At 34.5% G+C, this 24,153-nt stretch overlaps 2 protein-coding genes across 2 annotated transcripts in view; both read left to right on the top strand.

Annotated features, from left to right (window-relative positions):
* The window catches only part of LOC126888614 (uncharacterized protein K02A2.6-like), a 63,376-nt gene extending 42,791 nt beyond the window's left edge, over positions 1-20,585 (top strand). Inside the window, exon 3 of the mRNA XM_050656971.1 lies at positions 20,225-20,585. Coding sequence (XP_050512928.1) covers positions 20,225-20,228 — 4 coding nt within the window. The 3' untranslated portion in view covers positions 20,229-20,585. The remainder of the gene's footprint in view (positions 1-20,224) is intronic.
* Positions 20,229-21,087, top strand: LOC126888738 (uncharacterized). The gene has a single exon (XM_050657138.1). It carries the CDS (start codon positions 20,347-20,349, stop codon positions 20,614-20,616), a length of 270 nt encoding a protein of 89 aa, XP_050513095.1. The 5' UTR covers positions 20,229-20,346; the 3' UTR covers positions 20,617-21,087.
* Positions 21,088-24,153: the final 3,066 nt, after the last annotated feature.

The following is a 24,153-nucleotide window of genomic DNA, read 5'->3' as shown; positions in this document are numbered from 1 at the left end:
TTTTAGTTGACTAAATACCTACATTGAGGTTTATTGGTCAGGCAATTTTTTGGAAAAAAATCTTTTAATATAGTTATTTAAATACATTGGAGTTCATTGGTCACACAATTTTAACATTAATGGTCAAGTAGAAAAATAAACTAAATATATTTCTTTTATAAACATTTTGTTATATTTTATTCTGCAAATACCTATATTGGATTTTTTATTAATGCATATTAATAATAATTGCTGTTCTCTTAATTGTCCCAGAGCTAATTAGATGATAACTGACATTTTTCAACTTTAATTAGACATACATTATATGGTATATAGACGGAGAATTTTAATATTGTTAAAATATCTTTTTTAAGCAAAAATATTTGCAGAATGTATATTTTTAAAAAAAATTAAATTATACAATATTTTCTTGAAAGGAATCTGCTTTTAAAATATTTACCATTAGTTAGTATAATAATAGTTATCCCTATATTTATTGCAGTTTCTTCGAAAATTTAAATACAAAATTCTATAAATCACATAATAATGTTATTAACATTTCCTCGAAAACTAAATTACCTGTTAATTCCAAATGACATTATCATGTATCAATTAGTTGTTGATTTCAAAAATTACATTATAATGTCATTAACGAGAGATGCAAGTTATTTGTTGATTTTAAATATTCGAAAACTAAATTAGTTGTTGATTTCAAAAATTACATTATAATGTCATTAACGAGAGATGCAAGTAATTTGTTGATTTTTAATCTTAAGGGAAATTTTAAGTAGGTACCTACCTATTATTGATTTGATTGGTTGGATTATTGAGGGTACAGCTATATAAACAGAGATCAGTTTAAGAGTTTATGTAGTGTCTTATAATATTTCATAGTAGTATTTATACGATATACAGACGAAGAATTTTTAAGCTATGGAACGAAAAATTTTATCGACCAGAGGAAGAGAGAAATTTACCACTGATGGTTTCATGTATGTTTTTGACGCTGTTAGTAAAAGCGATGAATCCCTAAAATTTTGGAGGTGTGAGAGGAAACAAACGTGCAAAGCAAGAATACATACAAGAGATGGTGAAGTCATCAAGAAAGTAAATGTTCACACTCACGACTCCTCGGCGATGGACGTGGAAGTAGCACAAGTTGTTACAAAAATGAAAAAGCGTGCTACAGAAACAAACGAAGGGACAATAGTGGTAATCAATGAGTGCCTGAGAAATACAAGTCAAGCTTGTCATGGTCGGCTCCCAAACACTGGCGCGATGAGAAAATTCATCAGACGAAAACGTAACGAAGTTCATGCAGCCCCATCAAATCCGACAACTGTTGAAGAGTTAGTAATTCCCGAGTCTTATCGTGTTTACACGTTACAAGATGGTGTAGAAGAAAATTTTTTATTAGCAGATGATGGAGAAGGATTGCAAAGAATTTTGATTTTCGGGAGAGAATCGTGGCTGCAACATCTACAGACCTCAGATGTGTGGTATGGTGACGGTACATTTGCTATAGCACCATCTCTATTTTTACAAGTATACACAGTTATGGCCACAAAATATAATGGAGTCCATCCAATATTTTATGCCATGCTGCCGAATAAAACAAGATCCACATATACCCGTATGTTTGAATTGATCAGACAAATTGTACCAAATTTGCAACCCAGAGCAATCCATTGCGATTTCGAACAGGCGGCATTTAAGGCAATGGAAGATTGTTTTCCAGGCGTCGACATCAATGGATGTTTTTTCCATTTGGCACAAAATATGAAGAAACAAGTGGCTGCTATGGGATATACGAGAGAGTATAATGCTGATCCACAATTCGCTTTAAATTGCAGAATGTTGACAGCATTAGCATTTGTTCCTATCGAACATTTAGATGATGCCTTTGCCGTTCTAGCGGAAGCTCTACCTGCTGAACACCAACCACTTGTAGACTGGTTTGAAGACTACTATATTGGACGTATGAACAGAAGAGGAAATGGCAGAAGACCAAGTTTATTTCCCCAAAGGATGTGGAACCTCTACCAGAGAACTCTGGATGGAGAAGACCGGACAAATAATCACGCTGAGGCCGCCCATAGAAGACTCAAGATGGAATTGGGAGCAGATCATCCAACCATATGGAAATTTATAGATGGCCTGCGTCAGGTGCAGAAAGGTCGAGATGTCTATTTCGAGCAACTTGTGGCAGGTAATCTCCCACCATTGAAATTAAGAAAATACAGAGACGCAGATGATCGCATTTCACGGCTTGTGGGAAATTTTGATGCAAACGGGGATGTTTTAGAATTTTTAAGAGGACTAGCACATAATTATAATATGTAAGTAGGTACTTTATTTTAATTAATATTTCGTGAATAAGTTTTGTAGGTTAAATATAAATGTCTTGTATGTAAGTATAAATGTTTCAGAATTTTTAATTGGACTAGCACATATCTAATTATAACATGTAAATACTTTATTTTAATTAATATTTCGTGAATAAGTTTTGTAGGTTAAATATAAATGTTTTGTATGTAAATATAAATGTTTCAGGATTTTTAATTGGACTAGCACATATCTAATTATAACATGTAAATAATAACTAAAATAAAATATTCATTTTTCCAAAATCTTGTTTATTCATTTATTTATATATAATATCTACAGCTAGAAGCCAATTACAGATATTACATTAACTATGAGCTAAATAACAAGCACACACACATAAGTATAAAATTGACATATACAAATCTACCATTAATATTAAAATTTTGTGATCAATGGACTCCAATGTATCTATTTAAATAACTATATTAAAAGATTTTTTTCAAAATAATGTCTTACTAATAGACTCCAATGTAGGTATTTAGTCAACTAAAATAAAATCTCTGACGCCGAAATGGCCGACGCCGAAACGGCCTACGCCGAAACGGCTCTACGCCCAAACGGCCACGCCGAAATGGCCACGCCGAAACGGCGACGCCGAAATGTCCTAGACCCGAATATAACTCCTCCGTCACTGTACCAGGTAGAATGACAAATAAGGTGTCGAATAAAAGCCTATAATCCAAGGATGGTACTAAAGATGATAAATTTGACCAAGACTGTCTGTCCATCTGTCCGTCCGACCGCGAATGTAACTACTCCGTCATTATGCCAGGTAGAATGACAAATGAGGAGTCGAATGAATGGTTATAATCCAACGATGGTACTAAATATGAGCAATTTGGTCCGTCGGTCTGCCTGACCGCGAATATAACTCCTCCGTCACTGTACCAGGTAGAATGGCAAATAAGGTGTCGAATGAAAGCTTATAACCGAGGATGGTACTAAAGATGAAAAATTTGACCAAGGCTGTCTGTCCATCTGTCCGTCCGACCGCGAATGTAATTATTCCGTCATTATGCCAAAGAAAATGACAAATGAGGTTTCGAATGAACGTTTATAATCCAACGATGGTACTAAAGATGAGCAATTTGGTCCGTCGGTCTCCCAGACCGCGAATATAACTCCTCCGTCAGTGTTCCAGGTAGAATGACAAATGAGGTGTCGAATGAAAGCTTATAATCCAAGGATGGTACTAAAGATGAGCAATTTGGCCAAGACTGTCTGTCGATCTGTTCATCCGACCACGAATATAACTACTCCGTCAATATGCCAGGTAGAATGACAAATGAGGTGTCGAATGAACGGTTATAATCCAACGATGGTAATAAATATGAGCAATTTGGTCCGTCAGTCTGCCTGACCGCGAATATAACTCCTCCGTCACTGTACCAGGTAGAATGACAAATAAGGTGTCGAATGAAAGCTTATAACCAGGGATGGTACTAAAGCTGATAAATTTGGCCTAAGCTGTCTGTCCGTCCAACCGCGAAAATAACTCCTCCGTCACTATACCAGGTAGAATGACAAATGAGGTGTCGAATGAAGGTTTATAATCTAAAGATGGTACTAAAGATGAGAAAATTGACCTATACTGTCTGTCCGTCGGTCCCTCCGATGCAAAATATAACTCCTCCATCACCATGCATGCTATAATGACACATGAGGTTTTAGATGAAAGCTTATAATCCAAGGATAGTACTAAAGATGAGAAATTTGATCTAGGCTGTCTGTCTATCTGTCCGTCCGACCGTGAATGTAACCACTCCGTCATTATGCCAGGTAGAATTACAAATGAGGTGTCGAAGTAAAGCTTATAACCAAGGATGGTACTAAAGATGATAAATTTGGCCTAGGCTGTCTGTCCGTCTGTCCGTCCGACCGCGAATATTCCTTTGTCACTATACCAGGTAGAATAACAAATGAGGTGTCGAATGAAAGCTTATAATCCAAGGATGGTACTAAAGATGAGAAATTTGACCTAGGCTGTATGTCCGTCGGTCCGTCACTATACCAGGTTGAATGACAAATGAGGTGTCGAATGAAAGCTTATAATCCAAGGATGGTACTAAAGGTGAAAAATTTGATTAAGGACTTCCGGTTTTAGAAATGCGACCGGAAGTACTGTTTTAAAGTCACCAGAATAGTATAAATAAGTGATATATTATTCAACGAGCCTTCGCAAGGCGAGAACAAATATACACTTCCGGTTTCATGAGTGTCTTTCCGTCTGTCCTCCTATATACAACTCCTCCGTATTAATACAGCAATAATGACAAATGAGGTTTCGAATGAAAGATTATAACACAAGAATGGTATTAAAGATGAGTAATTTGACATCGGACTTCAGTTTTAGAGTTGCAACCGCAAGCACCTGTTTTAAAGTGACTCAAAGTAGGTATGATATGAATGTAAATGAAGATGATCCAAAATTAGTAAAATCGTATATGAATCGACGCAAAGTTACACGAAGAGTTCAAATATCGACTTCCAGTTCTACTTTCGATTACTTTGGATGAAAACCTAGGACTTAGCAAGTCCAATTGCTTGTTAACACATGATTTTGTGAACATGAACGGAAAGAAATAACACGAGTAGCGTTTATCAGCAAATCATCAACGGCTGATAGCAAGATTCTACGAAACTACAAACGATTTCCTACTAACAAGGTTATAGTCTAAGATCCGAATATAGGTCGACCTGCACCCATCTGCTTTCCGGATGAAACATTTTTTTTATTAAATTTCATATATAGACAAAAACGACTTGCATGACTTGCCTATCAAAATCGGGTCATAGCTATCCTTAGCCCCGGCGCAAATTTGTCCTAAGCGAGACACAACCTGGCCCCGGCGAGTTGCGTAGAGGGTTCTGCGCATCCTAATATCAGTGAATACAGTGCCAGGTCTAGCATGCGAACGTTTGTCATCGAAACACAATTTTCTGGTGTCGTGGGACGCGTGACTCAATTCTCAGTTGTGGTTTTGTTTTCGAGATGGACGTAGAAAAGCTAATAGAACTCGTTCGGAATTATCCCATTGTATATGATACCAGCCACAAGGATTACATGAGGACGAAACTTAAAGACGAAGTATGGAAGAAAATCGGAAATTAACTTAATACGAATGGTAAGTACAATTTACTGTGATAAATAAATATTAGTACAATATAATCAAAACCCAACACCGCTTTGTCATTAAAATTCTAATAACTTTATTAGGTACCTACTCGTAGACAAAATAACGGCGATAACAGATATGCCTTTACAAGAACACATTATTAGAAAAAAAAAGGTTACTTAAAACGAATAGGCCCGGATCCCGCGTAACAAAAAAAGTTGATTAATAGCAAGCTGAAAATTTGTTAATAGCGTAACGGTGTCTAGTCGGACAAACTTTAATGTATGGGAACACTGGAACAGGGGTAGTTTTAATTGTGGAACAGGTTAAAGATTTGGAACGTCAGACTACAAAAACTTCCCATGTATTTTATCGAACAGAACTTCCAATTGATTTGTTACCCTTTCATTAAACTCTCATGCTAAAATTAGACTGCTATTTATCACCTGTCATAATTCCCTGTCATTTGACATGTTCTCTTGTCGGATTTATTAAAATGCCCAGTTAGTGATAAATACCAGTCTGATTTTTGCATGAGAGTTTAATAAAAGGGTAACAAATCAATTGGAAGTTCTGTCCGACAAAATACATGGGACGTTTTCGTAGTATGACGTTCCAAATTTTTAACCTGTTCCACAATTAAAACTTCCCCTGTTTCAGTGTTCCCGTACATCAAAGTTTGTCTGACGAGACACCGTTAAGCTATTAACAAATTTTCAGCTTGCTATTAATCAACTTTTTGTTGGTACGCGGGATCCAGGCCTAGAAATACAATGTCACAAATGATGGCGTAATCCCTTTTCTATAGGTACAAAAATTTTGTAAATATCATTCATTTCTTAAATCTACACAACATTATCATTAAAAATGATTCATTATTAAAAACCGTTAAGCATATCTGTGAATATCGCATACCCTCAAATAGAATGTGTCATCATACCGGGCTTGTTCATGCTTAAAAACAAAATATGTAGACGAGATATAAATATATGTACCTAATAGGTAAGCAGTTTTTGCAACGACAATCCAATCACAATCAGTGTTGTTTATAATAATAGTATCGGCATCGGCTGATAAAATAATTAGTTTTTAGCAAAGTTCGCACCTTTGGGGACACTGACGTACATGAAAGCAAATTTGTTAATTGTTGAGAAAACGTAGCCATTTAAAGTTTTAAAAGGTACTTAAAGCCAAAAATGAGATGCAAATTACAAGAGGAAGTAGAAATCTATTGTCCACAGTCCTAGTTATTAGGATTTTAGGATTAGAATTTTTCTTAAACATCACCTCAATGCCGCGTGCCTGAAAGGGAAGGAAATTAGCAAATATCTCATTGTACTGTTTCTCAAAAAATTAGAAAATAAGTATTTCATTGTTCCCCGAAAAGTTCCATAATTTTACCATTGCATACTAATGTTGTGTCACGCACAACTGACAATCTGACATTGTTTGATATACATAGGTACACTTGATCTAGCGAAATGGGGAATAGTTATAATTCTTTGTTTTTTTGTTTCTCCAGACAAATACGAATATTAGGAATATCGTAGTGTTGATAAATAAATTTTTGTGAAAAATTTGCAATTACGTCAGTGTTTCCCCAAAGGTGCGAGTTATTACAGTAAACTGGTTTTGACTATAGAAAAATGCAAATAATGCGTTGTTAATGTGGTAGTAATTTATTACACAGTTAAAATCATAATTGGAGATATTGCTAATATTTTAAACACATTGAAGATATAAAATTAATAATTCGTAAGTGAAACGTATACCCGTACCTACCAGGTACCTAAGAGGCTCATTAATATTCAGCTCAGCGGGGTGATACTGTTAGAGGTGTGAAATTGCATAAACAAGGGATCATTTCATAAAAGACATAGATCTATTGTTTATGGAATTCCACACCTCTAACAATAGCACCCCGCTGAAATGAATATTAATGATTCGCTTAGATAGTTGGTACTACTTTACAAAATAGATATAAATAAATGAAATTATTTTAGTAATATTAATATTCAAAATTGTCCTCTCTCAACCGCTCTACGTTGCCAATCAACTGACCCATTAGCCGAATTGAAACAATCGGTGAATTTCTGTCTGATGGAAAATGCTTCATTAGAACATCTGCTCCGGTTCCTTGGTAAAGAAGCAAGTTGATTGTTGTCAAGTGTCGCTACAGTGATTTCACTGTCTTCCCCCTGCAAATTAGCACTGGAAATAGTCTGAGTTCTTAAATAATTATGAAGCACAATGGTAGCTAGCACTACTTTATCAATGGTTTCCAATTTACACTTAAAAGGTCTCTTGTACACACGAAATCTAGCCGCCAGTATACCAAACGCACATTCTACGGTTTGTCGCCCTCGAGATAGTCTATAATTAAAACCTTTATTTTCATAATTATTGGTGACTCTGACTTTAGGATATGGCCGCATCAAATGGGGCATTAGGGAGCGTTCAAGTATTACGTAACGCAATTTTTGAAGATTTTTGACCCCCCTCCCCCCCATGTAACGCACCGTAACGTTTTTATGTACCCCCCTCCCCCTACCTAAACGTTACGTAACACCCAAGTAACCATTTGAACCTAAATGGAAAACTAGGTTGCGAAAAGTACCGGAAACTCGGTAAAAGAACTTTGTTATTATTTTAATCTCATTTGAGGTAATAATAAAAACTTACAATCATCATCCAGCCTCACATGTCCACTGCTGAACATAGGCCTCCTTCCCGCGTTTCCAACCACGTCTATCCTGCGCCGCTCTCATCCAGTTTTTATTTAGCTTTCTTACGTCGTCAATCCATCTTATAGGCGGTCTACCAACGCTTCGCTTGTCTTCTCTTAACCTCCATTCCAATAACCTTTTTGTCCATCGCCCATCTGTCATTCTGGCTATGTGTCCTGCCCATCTCCACTTCAACCTGGCTATCCTTTCGATGACGTCAGTCACCTTTGTTCTTCTCCTGATTTCTCCGTTTTTCATTTTGTCTTGCAGAGTTATTCCTAACATTGACTGCTCCATTCTCCTCTGCGTTACTCTTAGTTTGGTAGCCGAGGCTTTAGTTAAGGTAAGTGTTTCTGATCCGTACGTCAAGACTGGGAGGACGCACAAATCAAATACCTTTCTCTTTAGGCATGTGGACAACTCACTTTTAAAAGTTTCTCTCAGTTTTCCAAATACTGCCACCCAAGAACGATTCTTCTATTCAGTTCATGTGTCTGCTTATCACTGCTAATCGTAATTTCATGTTCCATGACATGAAATATGTCGAAAACTTACAATAATAATCTTTTATTACTAATTTTACATTTCTTTTTTCCCTACTTGGCTCCATCCTTACATACATTTTTGGCTTCATCCTTTATTGTTCTTCTCATGTATTTTTCTATTTTATCTTTTTTAATAAAAGCTTAAAATAAAACAACATATTTATTATTTCAACATTTTATTTTGCTTAGTAAAAATTTTTGTATAACGAATTATATACGATGTTGCCAGTAGTTTCGGAAAAATAGTGAAAAAAATGTGTAAAACTTTTTGTTCTTCAACGCCCTGTATCGTGAAAAAGCATGCCGTTACAAAAATGAATTAGTAAGCAAACCCCAATTATTTTTCAATTTTTCACCTATCCTAGAGATCGTGTTACCTTTTTCTGAATCACCCTGTATATATTTATAAGAAGGCGCTTATGGAATAAAATTATTTCTGTCCTTGTTTGAAACAATTTTAAAAACGCTGAGACCCGTAGATTTTCATAGGTATATCAAAATGTGTGCTTTTTAAACATAATTTAAATGTACAGGGTGATTCACGCAAGCCTACCGTAGTCCATAAGCTTTATTTTTAATGGAACACCCTGTATAGTTTTATATTTTTAAAAGCTGCTTAACAATCTGATTTCATGGTCTTTATGAATAATACAGGGTGATCATTTAAAATTATAATGTATGGAAACCACTTATGGAATAAAATTGTTTGTGTCATGTGTCAATGTTTTAGAAAATTATAAAAACGCTAGGATACGTCAACTTTTAAATTCAACTATGGACTATTTAAACATAAATTTGAATATACAGCGTGATTCACTCAAGTCTAGCATAGTCCATTACAGTGGAACCCCGATAAGTCGGCTCCCGATAACCCGGAAGTCCGGCTAACCCGGACCGATTTTCATCAGATAAACATTTTGATTTTCAATATTTTGTATTTTTCAATTTAATTGTGGCTTATTTCCAATCAAAAAAGTTAATTATCAGACAAACCTTTCAACAATAAAAATGTATGTAATATAATATTTGAGAGATAATGTGTATGTGTGTAATTTGAACTATAGGATATTAAAAATGACTCATAGCACACGCCGCAGAAACAACAGCCACCTGTCTGTAGTATCTATTCCTTTTTATTTCAAACTGTCGCATTGTTTAGGAAAGACTATTTAAAAAATTCTTTTATAAACAATGGTCTTTAGTATTGTGTGTCTTGTATTGTTCGCTTCCATTTGCTTACGTTTGGGTTTGGTGTTTTTTTTAGTAATTTTAATGAGTAGGTACTGTGCATATTTATAAATATATTTCATGTTATTTCAATTCTAACGGAGTTTATCTGTAAGCATACTGTATTTTATTAATTTTTACCATATTCTCCGGCTATCTCGGATTTTCGATAACCCGGATTGGTCGCGGTCCCGATTAATCCGAGTTATCGAGGTTCCACTGTATCTTTAATTTTAATTAAACACCCTGTATATTTTTGTTTTTAGAGGCTGCTTAACAACCTCATCTCAAAAATGTGTATTATGTAGGGTCTATTATGAATAATGCAAGTGAAATTTTGAAATTATGTAAAATTTTGTCAAGATATTTCACATAAAACTTTTTTTTATTGGCTTGGACTTTATGTCAATCAGCCAGTCACAACATGACTACATAACAACACATAAAACTTTGAAATTAATAATTCAGGAATCACACCTTAAGGGTATTATTTTTTAAATATCTATAAATTTTCTAAACTAAGTATCAATATAGTGGGTTTTGTATTTAATGCTTTTTATTTAAAGACATTTTTAAATCATTTAACCGCATTTGCGGTAATAATAAAAACTTTTTAGACTTTTTGAGGTAATGATAAAAACGACATTTAATTAATTATTAAAGTATTAATTAATTCACTTTAACAACACTGACAAGAGCAATACATTTATGTTTCTCTGTATTACGTATAGAAAGAAAACTAGACTGCATAATAAATATGGACTTCATAAAAAGAATAGACGAAACGATTTATGACTCTCTTAAAATTTCTTTGGTCTGAACCCATCTGTAACTGTATCTTTTCAGCTTTTGTTCTCCAAAAATGTCAATTATGGCACACATATGTTACTGTTCTTGATCTGGTGACAAATTTGAAGATTTTTCACTTGAATAGATAAAGATCGTCCTATTGTAGTTGTAGAAGGGCCGGAACATGAGCGGATCATAAGGGGCAGTATAATACAATCTAGGGGTTCTCTGTAAAATATAAACGAAAGTTGCAAAGTTGGGAGATTTTGATTCCGTAGTCTTTTTTATTTACATAAGTTAAAAAACAATGTTACGTAACGCGCTGTTCGAACCCCCTCCCCCCCATGTAACGCACCGTAACGTTTTACAAGACCCCCCTCCCCCCAAACTGCGTTACGTAATACTTGAACGCTCCCTTAACGGAAACGCTTCATCACCAATAAATACGTAAGACGTTATGGTGTCTTGTCCTGGTAAACTTTTTGGCTCAGGTAAATCCATTGACCCACTGGACAGCAACTTTCCTAACGGGGAGTTGGCAAAAATGTTTCCATCGCTAAATCTTCCCATGGAACCGACGTCGACAGTTGTAAACCGATAATTAGCGTCAACAGTTGCCAATAGAACTATTGAAAAAATTTTTTTGTAGTTAAAAAATGAAGACCCACTTTTAAGAGGCTTCCGAATGGAAATATGCTTCCCATCAATAGCTCCAAGGCAGTTATAAAACTGCCACTTCCTTTCGTAAACTGCTGCAATGCTCTTCCAAATTTCCTTCGTTGGCTGATGCATGTAAATTGGTTGCAAACGTCTCCAAATGGCTTCACACATTTGTTGTACAATATTTGATACAGTTCTCTCCCCCATCCTATAGCTTAGCGTTTCCCAAACTTATTTTTCCGTGGCCCGGTTATTTTTGTTCTTATCCTTCGTGACCCACTATTTTTTTTTCATACCCTGGTGTGTGTGTGTGTGTGTGTGTGTGTACAAGAAAACATATTTAAATATTTATTATAGGTTTATATAGTTCAATAAAGAATGATTAGCTCAAAAAAATGCAATAAAAAAATGAAAATCAAATACTTTATTAATGAGAAGTATGCAGTTGTTTCTGGTTAACTAAAAACTTCACGTTTGGAGGAAAACATGTTAATATTATTCTCAGGTTCGGTTCGACTTCTAAACGGTTCCTATATTTATCTTTAAGGAAAACCACTGTTAAAAGCCCTGCCTCACACTTATAGGTCGTAACAAAAGGGATTAGAAACTATCGCTTTTTTTGATAAAACTGGGTACTCCTGGCAGCAAGACAGCCAAAAATCAGTCGGTGGTATTTTGTCAAATATTTCTTTGAGTGCCCTATCCCAGGATAGCTTAATTAATGACAAGATGTAAATCCAGTAGTTCTGTCTCGGATTCCACGTCCATTGTAAATGGATTACTTTTCCACTGTTTGTTGCTGCGGATGCGGGGAAAATATTCCTTCAGATTTGCCTCAAGTCCTAGCAGGTGTTCCTTGAAAGCCACTGAAATATCATCCGGCAATGCATTCACGTTATAGGTACTCTTTTTGTAGTTCTGTTAGCTTTGTAAAAGCTTTGTAATTTCCTGCATCCGCGCGACGTGTCCACAAAGTTTTTTTGTTGCAGCTTCCACCTTCTTTTGTACTTTAAATACAGTTACATTACTACTTTGTAATATCATATTTAAATTGTTCAAGAAGTCAAAAATATCACAAAGATAGGCTACGTAGAATGAAGTAAACACTTCTGTGTAAATTCAAGAATTTTTTAATAAATTTATATACCTACATACAACAGAAGTGTTTACTTCATTCTACGTTGTCTTAACAAAGGTATACAGCCAACTACAGGGTTTACCCTTTTAAAGTTTTAAAGATAGGCTACTTTGATTAACCAATTTTCATCATGAAAACTGTCTTTAAATTGAAATATTGCATCTCTAGCTGTTGGTGGATGTTGTTCCAAGAACATTTAAATATCTTCCTTTAATTCAGTTAGTATTTTTAAAATATTCCCTTTTGATAGCCAACGCACTTTAAAGTGTAAAAGAAGAAGTTCATGTTCATTTTCCAATTTTTTGCACAAAGCACAAAATGTGACCCGGCATTTTGCTTTCGTGGCCCGGTACCGGGTCGCGACCCACCATTTGGGAAACGCTGCTATAGCTTAATGCTATAGTTTTAAATGTGTCACCCATGGACAAATATCTGAAAGACAAAAAAAATCTCGTAATTTAGTACTTGTACTAGTTTCAGTACTTTTGAAACTAAACGTCCGTAATATAAATATTACAGAGTAGTTAATATTTTAAACTCCCCTCGTAACATACAGTATGGTGCAAATGTTTGGAAAAAATTCGTTATTTCGTAAACCGGCAACTTTAAGGAAAAATCCCGAAACAGGTCGATTTTTATTTTTTAAAAATGATATTTTGGCATATATATCATATGAGTGACGTCATCCATATGGGCGTGATGACGTAGTCGATGATTTTTTTAATAAGACTAGGGGTCTTGTGACAGCTCATTTGAAAGGTTATTCAATTCTGTATTCAGTAATATAAATAATAACATAATTGTTCATACGGGGTGTCCAAAAATTTTTTTTAAGTAAATTAATTGACAAAAAAGAAAAATGTTAGTAACTTGTTTGGGGGTTGGCAACGTTGCAAATCGCGAAAATTCTTAAAACTGAGGTGAAAATAAAATTTAAACACCACACCAATTCGTATCTAAGGACAACAGCGAAGTGTACAATCAAAATTCGGAGTGAAACAAACATTTTTAAGTAAATAAAACCTGCAGAGCCAGTGCTGGTCAAAAAAACAAGGTTAGCTATAAATAAACAAAACAATCAATTATTGCATTCCATAAGAAGGTAACTGCTAAACAATTTTTGGCGGTGTTTCCAAATCTGAAAAAAGCACTGAGAAATAGGGAAGAAAGAAATAAATACCCTTTTAAATAGGCCAGTCTAAGAAGGGCAAAAATCTCCGCGAGGTTGAATCGGATTTTTGCACTTACCGCAGACAGCCAAATTATACGTGTGTAAAAAATATATTTAGTATATCAAATAGTAACAATCAAATAGTAACAATCGAATAGTAACAACATGGAAGAATTCATAAAAGATTTGCGAGAAAAATTGGACAGAATGGAAACAAGGGATACGAGGATAGAGCAAAAATTGGATGGAATCCAAGAAGAGCTTAAAGAATTAAGAAATCAAAACCAGGAGCTGAAAAGAGAAAATATGCTACTAAAGCAAGAAATGAGTGAAATAAGAGCAGAAAATAAACAAATGAAAGCTGAAATTAAAGAAGTGCGAGAAGAAATGGAAACGCTAAGCAAACTAAAATTTAAGGAGGCAGTGCCAAAAAGACTAAGCGACCTAGAGGATAGAACGGAAAGAGAGGAGAAAAAGAAAATTGAGAAAAACGTAATAGTCAGGGGAATTAAAATAGGAGAAGAAAATGTAAAAGAAGATCTAGAAAATTTACTAAAAATAAAACTCAACGTTGAAGCTAAAATAGAACAAACAGAGATAATTAGACCAAGAAATTCACAGCCGTTCATAATAGCAAAATTGGAAAATATACAAGATAAAAAGAAAATAATGGAACAAAAGAAAATCCTCAAAGGTACAAAAATATTTATCGACGAACAAAGAACCTATGAAGAACGAAGAATACACAGGCAAGTAAAGAAAAGAGCAGAGGTGGAAAAGGAAGCAGGGAAGAAAGTGAAGATGGGCTTCAAAAAATTATGGATAGACGATCAACTTTGGGAATGGAATAACATAATAAAAGACTTAAAGCTGAAGTGTACTGGAAACAGCAGAGAAAATCCAAAAAACTGAAAGAATCAAACCGAAGGATAGTGGAAACAGACCCGGCTAAGGAAATGGATAATGATAATAATAAAACAATGTACAAGAAAAAGAGGAATAAAATTAACATGAATAAAAGAGCTAAACCCATTAAAATTGGATCATGGAATATCCAGACAATGCTAAAAGTAGGGAAAATGCAGGAAATTGCTTTAGAAATGGAAAAATACGAACTAGAAATACTAGCACTACAGGAGATACGATGGAAAAATGAAGGAACAGTTAAGAAGAAAAACTTTACTATGTATTACTCAGGAGAAGACAAACAGGGGAAAAATGGAACAGCTTTTATGGTGAGCAAAAGAATGAGAGAAAAAGTTATACATTTCAAAGCTATTAATGGAAGAATCTCCTACATCAGAATCGAAAATAAACAAGCCAATATATCTTTAGTTAACTGCTACGCACCTACCGAGGAAGCAGACCAACAAGATAAAATGGAATTCTATGAACTTTTAGAAGAAACCTGCGAAAATATTCCTAGGAACGATATCTTAATAATACTGGGAGATTTTAACGCGCAAGTGCGAAAAGAGAGCTACAACCAAAATGTAGCAGGTAAAGAAACGATCCACAATGTCACAAACGATAACGGGGCAAAAGTTTGCAATCTGGCAGCAGCAACAAATACCTACATCGTCAGTACGAAATTTATTCATAAAAGGGAACACAAGATAACCTGGATGTTACCAGGGAGATCAGATGGCAACCAAATAGATCATGTTTTGATTTCGAAAAAATGGACAAAGATAATACAAGATGTGAGATCCTTTAGAGGAGCAAACGCTGACACTGACCACATACTCTTAATAGCCAAAATGAAGATGAAAACCATCAAAGCTAATAATAAAGTAGGAAAAAGAAGGAAGTGGAACTTAACCAAATTAAAAGTGCAACAAACAAAACAAGAGTATTCGTAAACGTAGAAGAGGAATGGAAAAATATAAAAATGAGCATCATAGAGGCTGCGGAGCAAACCATAGGACCTCAAGAAAATAAAAAAACTAAAGAATGGTTTGACGAAGAATGTCGATACCAAAGTCAACTGAAAACGCTGGCACGAAACAAATGGCTTGAAAATAGCGGACAAGAGGAAAGAACAATACCAGAAAGAAAAGAGAGAAGCGGCCAAACTTTATAAAAGAAAGAAAGAGACATGGATCTCAGATCAGATGCAAGAGATTGAAACAAATAATAGAGACAACAAAAAATTGTTTGAATATATAAAACAACAATATAATGGTAACAAAGTGACCAGCAAAATAAGCAAAAAAGATTGGGAAAATCACTTTAAAGATATAAATACAAGCAACCAAAGATATAACCGAGATGAAGAAGAAGATGCACCTACCTACCAAGAATTTATAGAAGTAGTAAAACAACTAAAATCTGACAAAACTCCAGGACCAGATGAGATTAACAATGAACTTATTGCAAATGGAGGAGATGACCTTCTAAACCGTATATATAAATTAATGGTCAGTATATGGGAAAAGGAATACATGCCTGAAGAATGGAAGAAAGGACTCATTATACCAGTTTTTAAAAAAGGAGACCCAACGCTTTGCAGCAATTATAGAGCAATTGCGCTATTAAATACAACATATAAGATCATGACAACAATTATAAGAAATCGGCTAACCACCCACATAACAATGATGTTCGCATCATGTTCTAAGCATATACTACCAACATTCGTCGGAGTATATTCTTTTTAGTATATGTGTAGTACAAGCATAGCATCTACCTTAAAAAACATTCTAAATTTCATGTTCTTTGCATATACTTCAAAGTATATTCTCGTACCGAATATACTAAGTATATTCGTGTACGTAGGATCTCGGAATATTCGTAAAAGTTTATTCTTAGAATATACCTTTATCGAATATTCTTAACACATACTTATAAGTACATTCTTAACACATACTTATAAGTAGATACTTTTAAAATATCTTAAAAATAATTTGTATGTATAGGAAGTATAATATTAGCCTTATAGATTATCAACTTCGTTATTTTTTAGAATACATCATTAATAAAATTTATGTATGTAGGTAGTATTGGACGAATTTCATTTCAAAATTGTTGTAGGGTAAAAAAGTTTAAACATTAATTGTATTAACGTTTACATAGATACTATTAAAAATTCGTTTTCATAATTGAAATGACTTTACCATTTCGAGTTTATCATGAATCATTAGTATTTTTACATCCTTGGAATTTGAATTTAGGTACATTCAATTCAATAGGCCATTTCGCAGAACCAAAACGTGCCAAACTGCACAACCAAAGGCTTTGGCGTTGCCAACCGTCGAGTAAGCTTTTTCCGTCAACTTACCTTAAAAATTCCCACTTTTATAAAAAAAAACTTCCCTCCTGTTTACAAAATCTGAGAAGATATGTTGAATTATTTTCAAAATTTTTTATATTTTTTCTTAATATTTTACAATTTGGACTGGAACAGTAATTCCCTTTTGAGTTAACTTTTTCCCTTTATCACCGTTTATGTTGAAAATTCCCGCAAAAAGGGAAATTTCTCTCCGTTTGGCAACACTGACCACCGATTTTGTTATTCCACAATACATTCATAACCCCCCCCCCTCCCCCCATCTTATTCTGACCATTTCTATTACCTGAATGGATCAGGGATAGGAAAAAACCGTAAAATATGAAAAAGAAAACAGGCATTATTTCATTATTTGTATCATCTATGGATCTATGCAGTGTTAAGGATGAAGGCGAATGATGTAGTACTAGGACTAAAGAACATACATAATCTGTTTATTTTGTTTGCGGTGCTTCAAAATACATATAATCTATTTTGATAACTCAATATTACTTAAATAGGTAAGTACATATAAGTATGTATTATATAAATTTTAGTTACTTATTATGCATAGTTTAGTTTAGCCTAAATATTATATAATGATTTATATAAATAACTAAAATTTATAAATATGTACTTACTTTTTAAGTAATATTGTAGAATGTAGGTACTAACTACATTCTCATTTGCAATTAAAATATGTAAATAGATATTTGGTAGAACCAGTAGAACCTAAGATGAGATTAGGTGATGCTGAAAACATACTTCTAAGCAATATAGCACTTGATAGCACTTTCTTAGAATATTCTTAAAAATATAATATTCTTCCCATACAAAGATGTGCGGTAGTACGTTCTTAGTATATAAATAGAAGGTTTATAGCACTTCCTTGGAATATTCTAAAAAGTACCTTCTTGGTATAAACTAAAAAGATGTGCGGTAGTATGTTCTAAGTATACACATAGAAGGTTTATAGCACGTCCTTGGAATGTTCTAAAAAGAACATTCTTGGTATATACTGAAAAGAAGTGCGGTAGTACATTCTAAGTATATACATAGAACGTTTAAGTACTGTAATGTAGTATATACTCAGTATCTGCTCTGCACATTCGCAATGGTAATTACGCACATTCTCAGTATATACTTTTTCTGAAAAGTATGTTCTATGAATCTACTAAGAACATGAAATTGTTATGTGGGCAGATACACAGAAAAAAACTTAGGACCATATCAACAGGGATTTAGAAAAGGGAGATCAACAATTGATGCAATCCACGTTTTAACGCAAACAATCGAAAAAAGTTACGAACATGGCATAGAATTGCACATATTGTTTATTGATTTCCAGCAGGCTTTCGACAACATCTACAGAAAACAGCTATTAAAAGAAATGAAAAATATGAATATACCTGCAAAATTAATAAGATTGACCAGAATGACAATGATGGACACAACAGCAAAGGTCAAAACAGTGGATGGTGAAACGAAGAATATCAACATAGAACACGGGGTAAGACAAGGTGACAGCCTATCGACAACGCTCTTTAATATAGCCTTGGAGGGAGTAATTAGAAACACAGGACTAACAAAAAAGACAATCCAAAGTTCTACACAAATAATAGGGTATGCAGACGACCTAGGGTTGATAGCCCGTGACAAGAGAAGTGTAGAAGATGCACTGCTAACATTGACAAGAGAGGCAAAAATCAGGGGGTTAATAATTAATCAGAAAAAAACAAAATACTTAATAAGTACGAGAAATCAAGACCAAGTAAATAGAATAAAAGAGATAAGAATAAGTGATAATGTATTCCAAAGGGTTGACTGCTTTAAATACTTAGGAGTGATAGTAGATGGTCAAAACAGAAGAAGCATAGAGATAAATGAAAGAGTTAAAGCAGGGAATAGGGCATTCTGGAAATACCACAAGTTACTTAAAGATAAAAACCTAAGCAAGAAAACAAAGACAAAGATATATAGAGCGGCAATTAGACCAGTCATCACTTATGGAGCAGAAGCAATGTGCCTTACAAAAAAAGATGAAGAAAAACTGAGAATAATAGAAAGAAAAATTATTAGAAGAATACATGGCCCAATCAAAACAGATCAAGGAGAAATACGAATTCTGATGAATCACGAAATAAGAAATCTAATGGAAGGAGAAGATATAGTGAAATTCATTAAAGCACAAAGGTTAAAATGGTTTGGCCACATCCAACGAAGAGAAGCAGATGCACTAATTAGGCAGATAACAAATTGGACGCCAGTAATAAACAGACCTAGAGGAAGACCGAAAATAAGATGGGAAGACCAACTGCGAGAGGATATATCCAATATGGAAATTACAGGCTGGAGAGAAAAAATACAGAATAGGAAAGAATGGAAACAGATTACAGAAAAAGCAAAAAAACACGAAAATCTATATAGGATAATGAAGAGGAATTATGCGGACCAATCCACCGCATGAAATGGATTAAAAGAGCTCATGAACCTGAGCGACCTATACTCTATACTAGAGTGACCGGTATATATATATATATATATATATATATATATATATATATATAGTAACTTGTTTAATTCTAAATACACTGTACTATTGACAGAAAACAGGAAAAAATGTTTATGTAACAAATAAGCATTGTCTTTCGCTTTAATTCAATGTTCAAACCAGCTCCCGGCAACCACCTGCTTCTTGGAAGTTTGAACATATAATTTAAGCCAAAAGCAATGCTTATTTGTCAAATAAATATTTTTTTTCTGTTTTCTGACAGCAGTAAAACGTATTTTGAATTGAATAAATTACATATATTCTTCTTTTTTTAAATTAATTTAATTTTAAAACATTTTTGGATACAATGTACAAATAATTATGTTAATAGTTATATTACTGAATACAGAATTGAATAATCTTTCAAATGAGAAATTACTCGACCCCTAGTCTCATTTAAAAAATCATCGATTACGTCATCACGCCCATATTGATGACGTCACTCGTATCATATATGCCAAATGATCATATTTTAAAAATAAAAATCGACCTGTTTCGGGATTTTCCATTTTTCCTCGAGTCGTCGGCTTATGAGATAACGAATTTATTCCAAACACTTGCACCATACTGTATATAACACATAAAAATCAAGTGATTTTTTTATTGATACATATCAATTTTTTAATTTGGTTTCTTCTCTAATATTGTGTTTTATTCTGTTTCCAGCTAACTCGGTCAAAGATCAATGGCGGAAACTACGTGACTCCTATCGCGAAGCTCTACGAAGGCAACAAACCAAAAGCGGCCAAAAGAGTGTACAAGTTAGGCTGTGGATCTACCAGAAACAAATGGAATTTTTGAAACCGTATATGAAAAACAGGACCACTGTAGGGTGGCCTGAAGTTCAACAATCTGAAGAAATACAATCTGAGCAGACTGAAGCACAATCTGAGCAGACTGAAGCACAATCTGAGCAGACTGAAGCACAATCTGAGCAGACTGAAACACAATCTGAGCAGACTGCTGACATTACAGTACCTAATGATGAAGGGCCAAATGAGGCTGAGGAAATTGAATGTGTTCAGCCCGAAAAGAAAAACTGCAGTCAGCCGCATTGATTCCATCAAACGATACATCAACAATAGCGAGCAAACAGCCAAAAGAAGGGACGAAGAGCGAAGCCTGCTACTTCAACTAAGCCAAGGAGAAAGACAATCACAGCAAAATGACCCCTTGTATAATTTCTTTATGTCGATGTACAAAATAACGAAAAATATCCCGAAGATATACCAGAGGCAAATTAGAAGAAATTTGTTTGACGATGTGTCAAAGGCAAAAGAAGATAGCGAAAGTGGGTCGACATGTTCAATAAGAAGTAATACTGCATATTCGTTTTCACCTAACACATCCTACTTATCAACTCCCGAACCATGTTGTGGATCCACGTTATGACAGGCGCACCCCGAATATTTAAGACTACAGCATCACACAGCACCCTCATGATGGTACAGGCACATCTCAAATGTAAATTGATTTGCGTTGTTTTTATATTACAATAAATATTAAAATTAAATTTTATATGCAAATAAGTTAATTTATTCTTACCTGAGGCATACGGCCAATTTTTCTTCACTGCCAATAGGTTTTTGAGCATTACATTCTCTCCCTACTATATCATCCCGGATTATACCATGAACCTCCGAGAACTGGCTTCGATTGAGGCGAAAAGATTCCTTAAAAACGTTGTCAGGAAGTTCCGTAGATAACTTATACTCTCCATGGGTTTCTCTTCTTTTTAAATACATATTTCTCTTTTTTCCCCTCGTTTTTCATTTTCAATTACATTACACATAATCATAACGTCTTCATCTTCTGATTCAGATTCCAGTAAATTCAATAACAGATTCTCTATTGAAGTCATTTTAGCAACTGGCCACTAGTGGTGAGTCGGTATATCAGTAATCACATTTTAGTAATGCTGATGTATGAAAATATCAGTGTCACTCACCAGATAAAAATATTAAGTTATTTTATAACATCTTTTACTATCAGCAGCGGTACCCCGTCAGAATAGTCCCGTCAAAAAAGCTCCGACAAAATAGCCCCGACATAATATCCCGCACACAAAATAGCTCCGACAAAATAGCCTGCAGACAAAATAGCCGCGGAATAATAGCCCGCCGACAAAATAGCCTCGACAAAAAAGCTCCCTTCAGAATTCATCATGAAATAATTCCTTAAAAATACATTTTTTCGGAAATGGTAATTATCCTCTATTCAGATGTTTATCTTAACCACATTAAATAAAAATGGTCTTTTCAGAGAACTCGAGTCCTGTCTTCCCTGCCTCTTGGAAGTTTGAACATTTAAGTTAAGCGAAAATCAATGTTTATTTATATAAAAATTTTTTTCTGTTTTCGGGCAACAGTAAAATGCATTTTAAATTAAATAAATTAAATACATTCTTCCTTTTTGTCAAATAATTTAAATTAAAAAAAAATTTTGGACACCCTGTATAAATATTTATGTAATTGTTTATAAGAGGCTGTTTTAGCCGGGGCTGTTTTGACCGGGGCTATTTTGTGTGCGATCTATTTTGTCGGGGCTATTTTGTTTGCAGGCTATTTTGTCGAGGCTATTTTGTGTTCAGGCTATTTTGACGGGGCTTTTTTGACGGGGCTGTTTTGACCGGGCTATTTTGACGGGTCACGATCAGCAGCGGAGGGATTATTAAATAATTCTGATATTATTTTAAATATGTATTGTGTGCAAAAATAAAATATTCAGTATAAGATATCTTTTTATGGGCCCTATTATGATCAAATTCGATGTTTTCTAAAGTCATGCTGTAACGGTCCACCCGTTATAATATCATTTTTAGCGCTTTAATTATTTTTAATAATTATTTTCTCTCGATCTCTTAATTAAATTTCTCTAATTTTCTGGTAATTCTCCATTTAGAAATATTATTTTCTCTTATATTCTAAGAAAATTATTTATTTTCAATACGTCACCATTAAACCAATTTAAAACTATCTTTTGGATTTGTTGGATTGGCAGCGGCCCTCTGGTGGTCAACATACTTCGCGTTCTGAGATAAATTTGACATTTTCTAGTGGGAGAAGTCAAGTTCACTGACCACTTGATTCACACTTGATTTGTGAGCCCGGAATAGGTCGGTCACAGTCACGGTTATTAGACTTTATTACGGTTGTCTTGTCCGACGGTGGTGGGGAGACTTATATTTTTGACTTTACGTCACAAGAGTTTACATTCCCATATTTTTAAATGATTTTCGATCATTGAATGTGTGTTATTGTGTATATATGTGTATTATTTGTGTTATTATGAAATAATAAGACAAATAGTACACATTTTATCTTATACTGGGTGGTGAATCGTAAAAAGGGCCATAGGAAACTCAATGTAAAATTCTAAATTGTTGAATTCCTGCTTCCCTAATTATTTTACATCAAAAGTCATGAGAGAATACTTGTGGAGAATTAACATCTGTATTAAAATCAAAAGTTAAAATTGTTCTACGATTTAAATGCATTCCAAAATTTTGAAAAATGTGATACATTTGCCACAATAGGTATGCATGTAAAAGTAAGGCCACACGTTACTATTTAACTGACAGTGCTCACACCATTGACTGAATAAAAATCTTTATTATTAATCCTTTCTCCGCAACTGAGGGTATCTTATCAACTGTATTGTTTTTAAACAATAGATGATAAAATAAAAATATTGACAGTTCAATAATGTGAACATTATTGCATTGTGTGTGGCCTTGGGCTGAAAACTAAAATGTATTACATTTTTACAAAATTTTGGAATATGTTTAATTACGTATACCAATTTTAACAGTTATTTCCAATACAGATTTCATCATCATCATCATCATCCAACCAATTTACGTCCACTGCTGGACATAGGTCTCCCCCAATTGTTTCCACACTTCACGGTTTTGTGCTGATTTTTGCCAGTTTTTACTAATCCGCCTGATATCATCTGTCCATCGTGTAGGCGGCCTTCCTCTACTTCGTTTATCTTCTCTTGGTCTCCACTCCATCAGCCTTCGTGCTCATCTTGAATCTTTCAGCCTGGCGACGTGTCCTGCCCAGTTCCATTTGAGCCTGGTGATACGTTCTACAACATCTGCGATACCGGTTGTTTGTCTGAGATCTTCATTTCTTATTTTATCCCGTAGAGTTACGCCCAGCATGGATCTTTCCATGCGCCTTTGAGCAACCCGCATTTTCAACGCTGTTGCCTTGGTTAGAGTCAGTGTCTCTGCTCCATATGTCATTACCGGTAGCACACATTGGTCAAACACTTGTCTTTTTAAACCGATCGGTATACTGCTCCTAAATACGTCTCTCAGAGCTCCGTAGGCTGCCCAAGCAAGAGTTAATCTTCTTTTTATTTCGCATGTTTGGTTATCTCTGCCAATTCTAATTTCATGACCCAAGTAAATGTACTTTTCCACTAGTTCTACTTCTTGTTCGCGTATAATCAGCTGTCCGCTAGGAATCAGATTAGTCATAAATTTAGTTTTAGAAAAGTTCATTTTCAGGCCTATTTTCCAGCAGATAGCGTCTAACTCATTTAGCATTTTCTTTACTTCTCCTAGGTCATCAGTTATAAGGACT

Source organism: Diabrotica virgifera, chromosome 7 (genome assembly GCF_917563875.1).
Source record: "Diabrotica virgifera virgifera chromosome 7, PGI_DIABVI_V3a".
Classification (NCBI taxonomy): domain Eukaryota; kingdom Metazoa; phylum Arthropoda; class Insecta; order Coleoptera; family Chrysomelidae; genus Diabrotica; species Diabrotica virgifera.
This window is presented reverse-complemented; position numbering and strand designations above follow the sequence as displayed.

What these genes read in the sequence shown, in the direction of transcription:
- LOC126888738 (XM_050657138.1), top strand. Translation starts at nt 20,347, where the DNA reads ATGGAATTTTTGAAACCGTATATGAAAAACAGGACCACTGTAGGGTGG.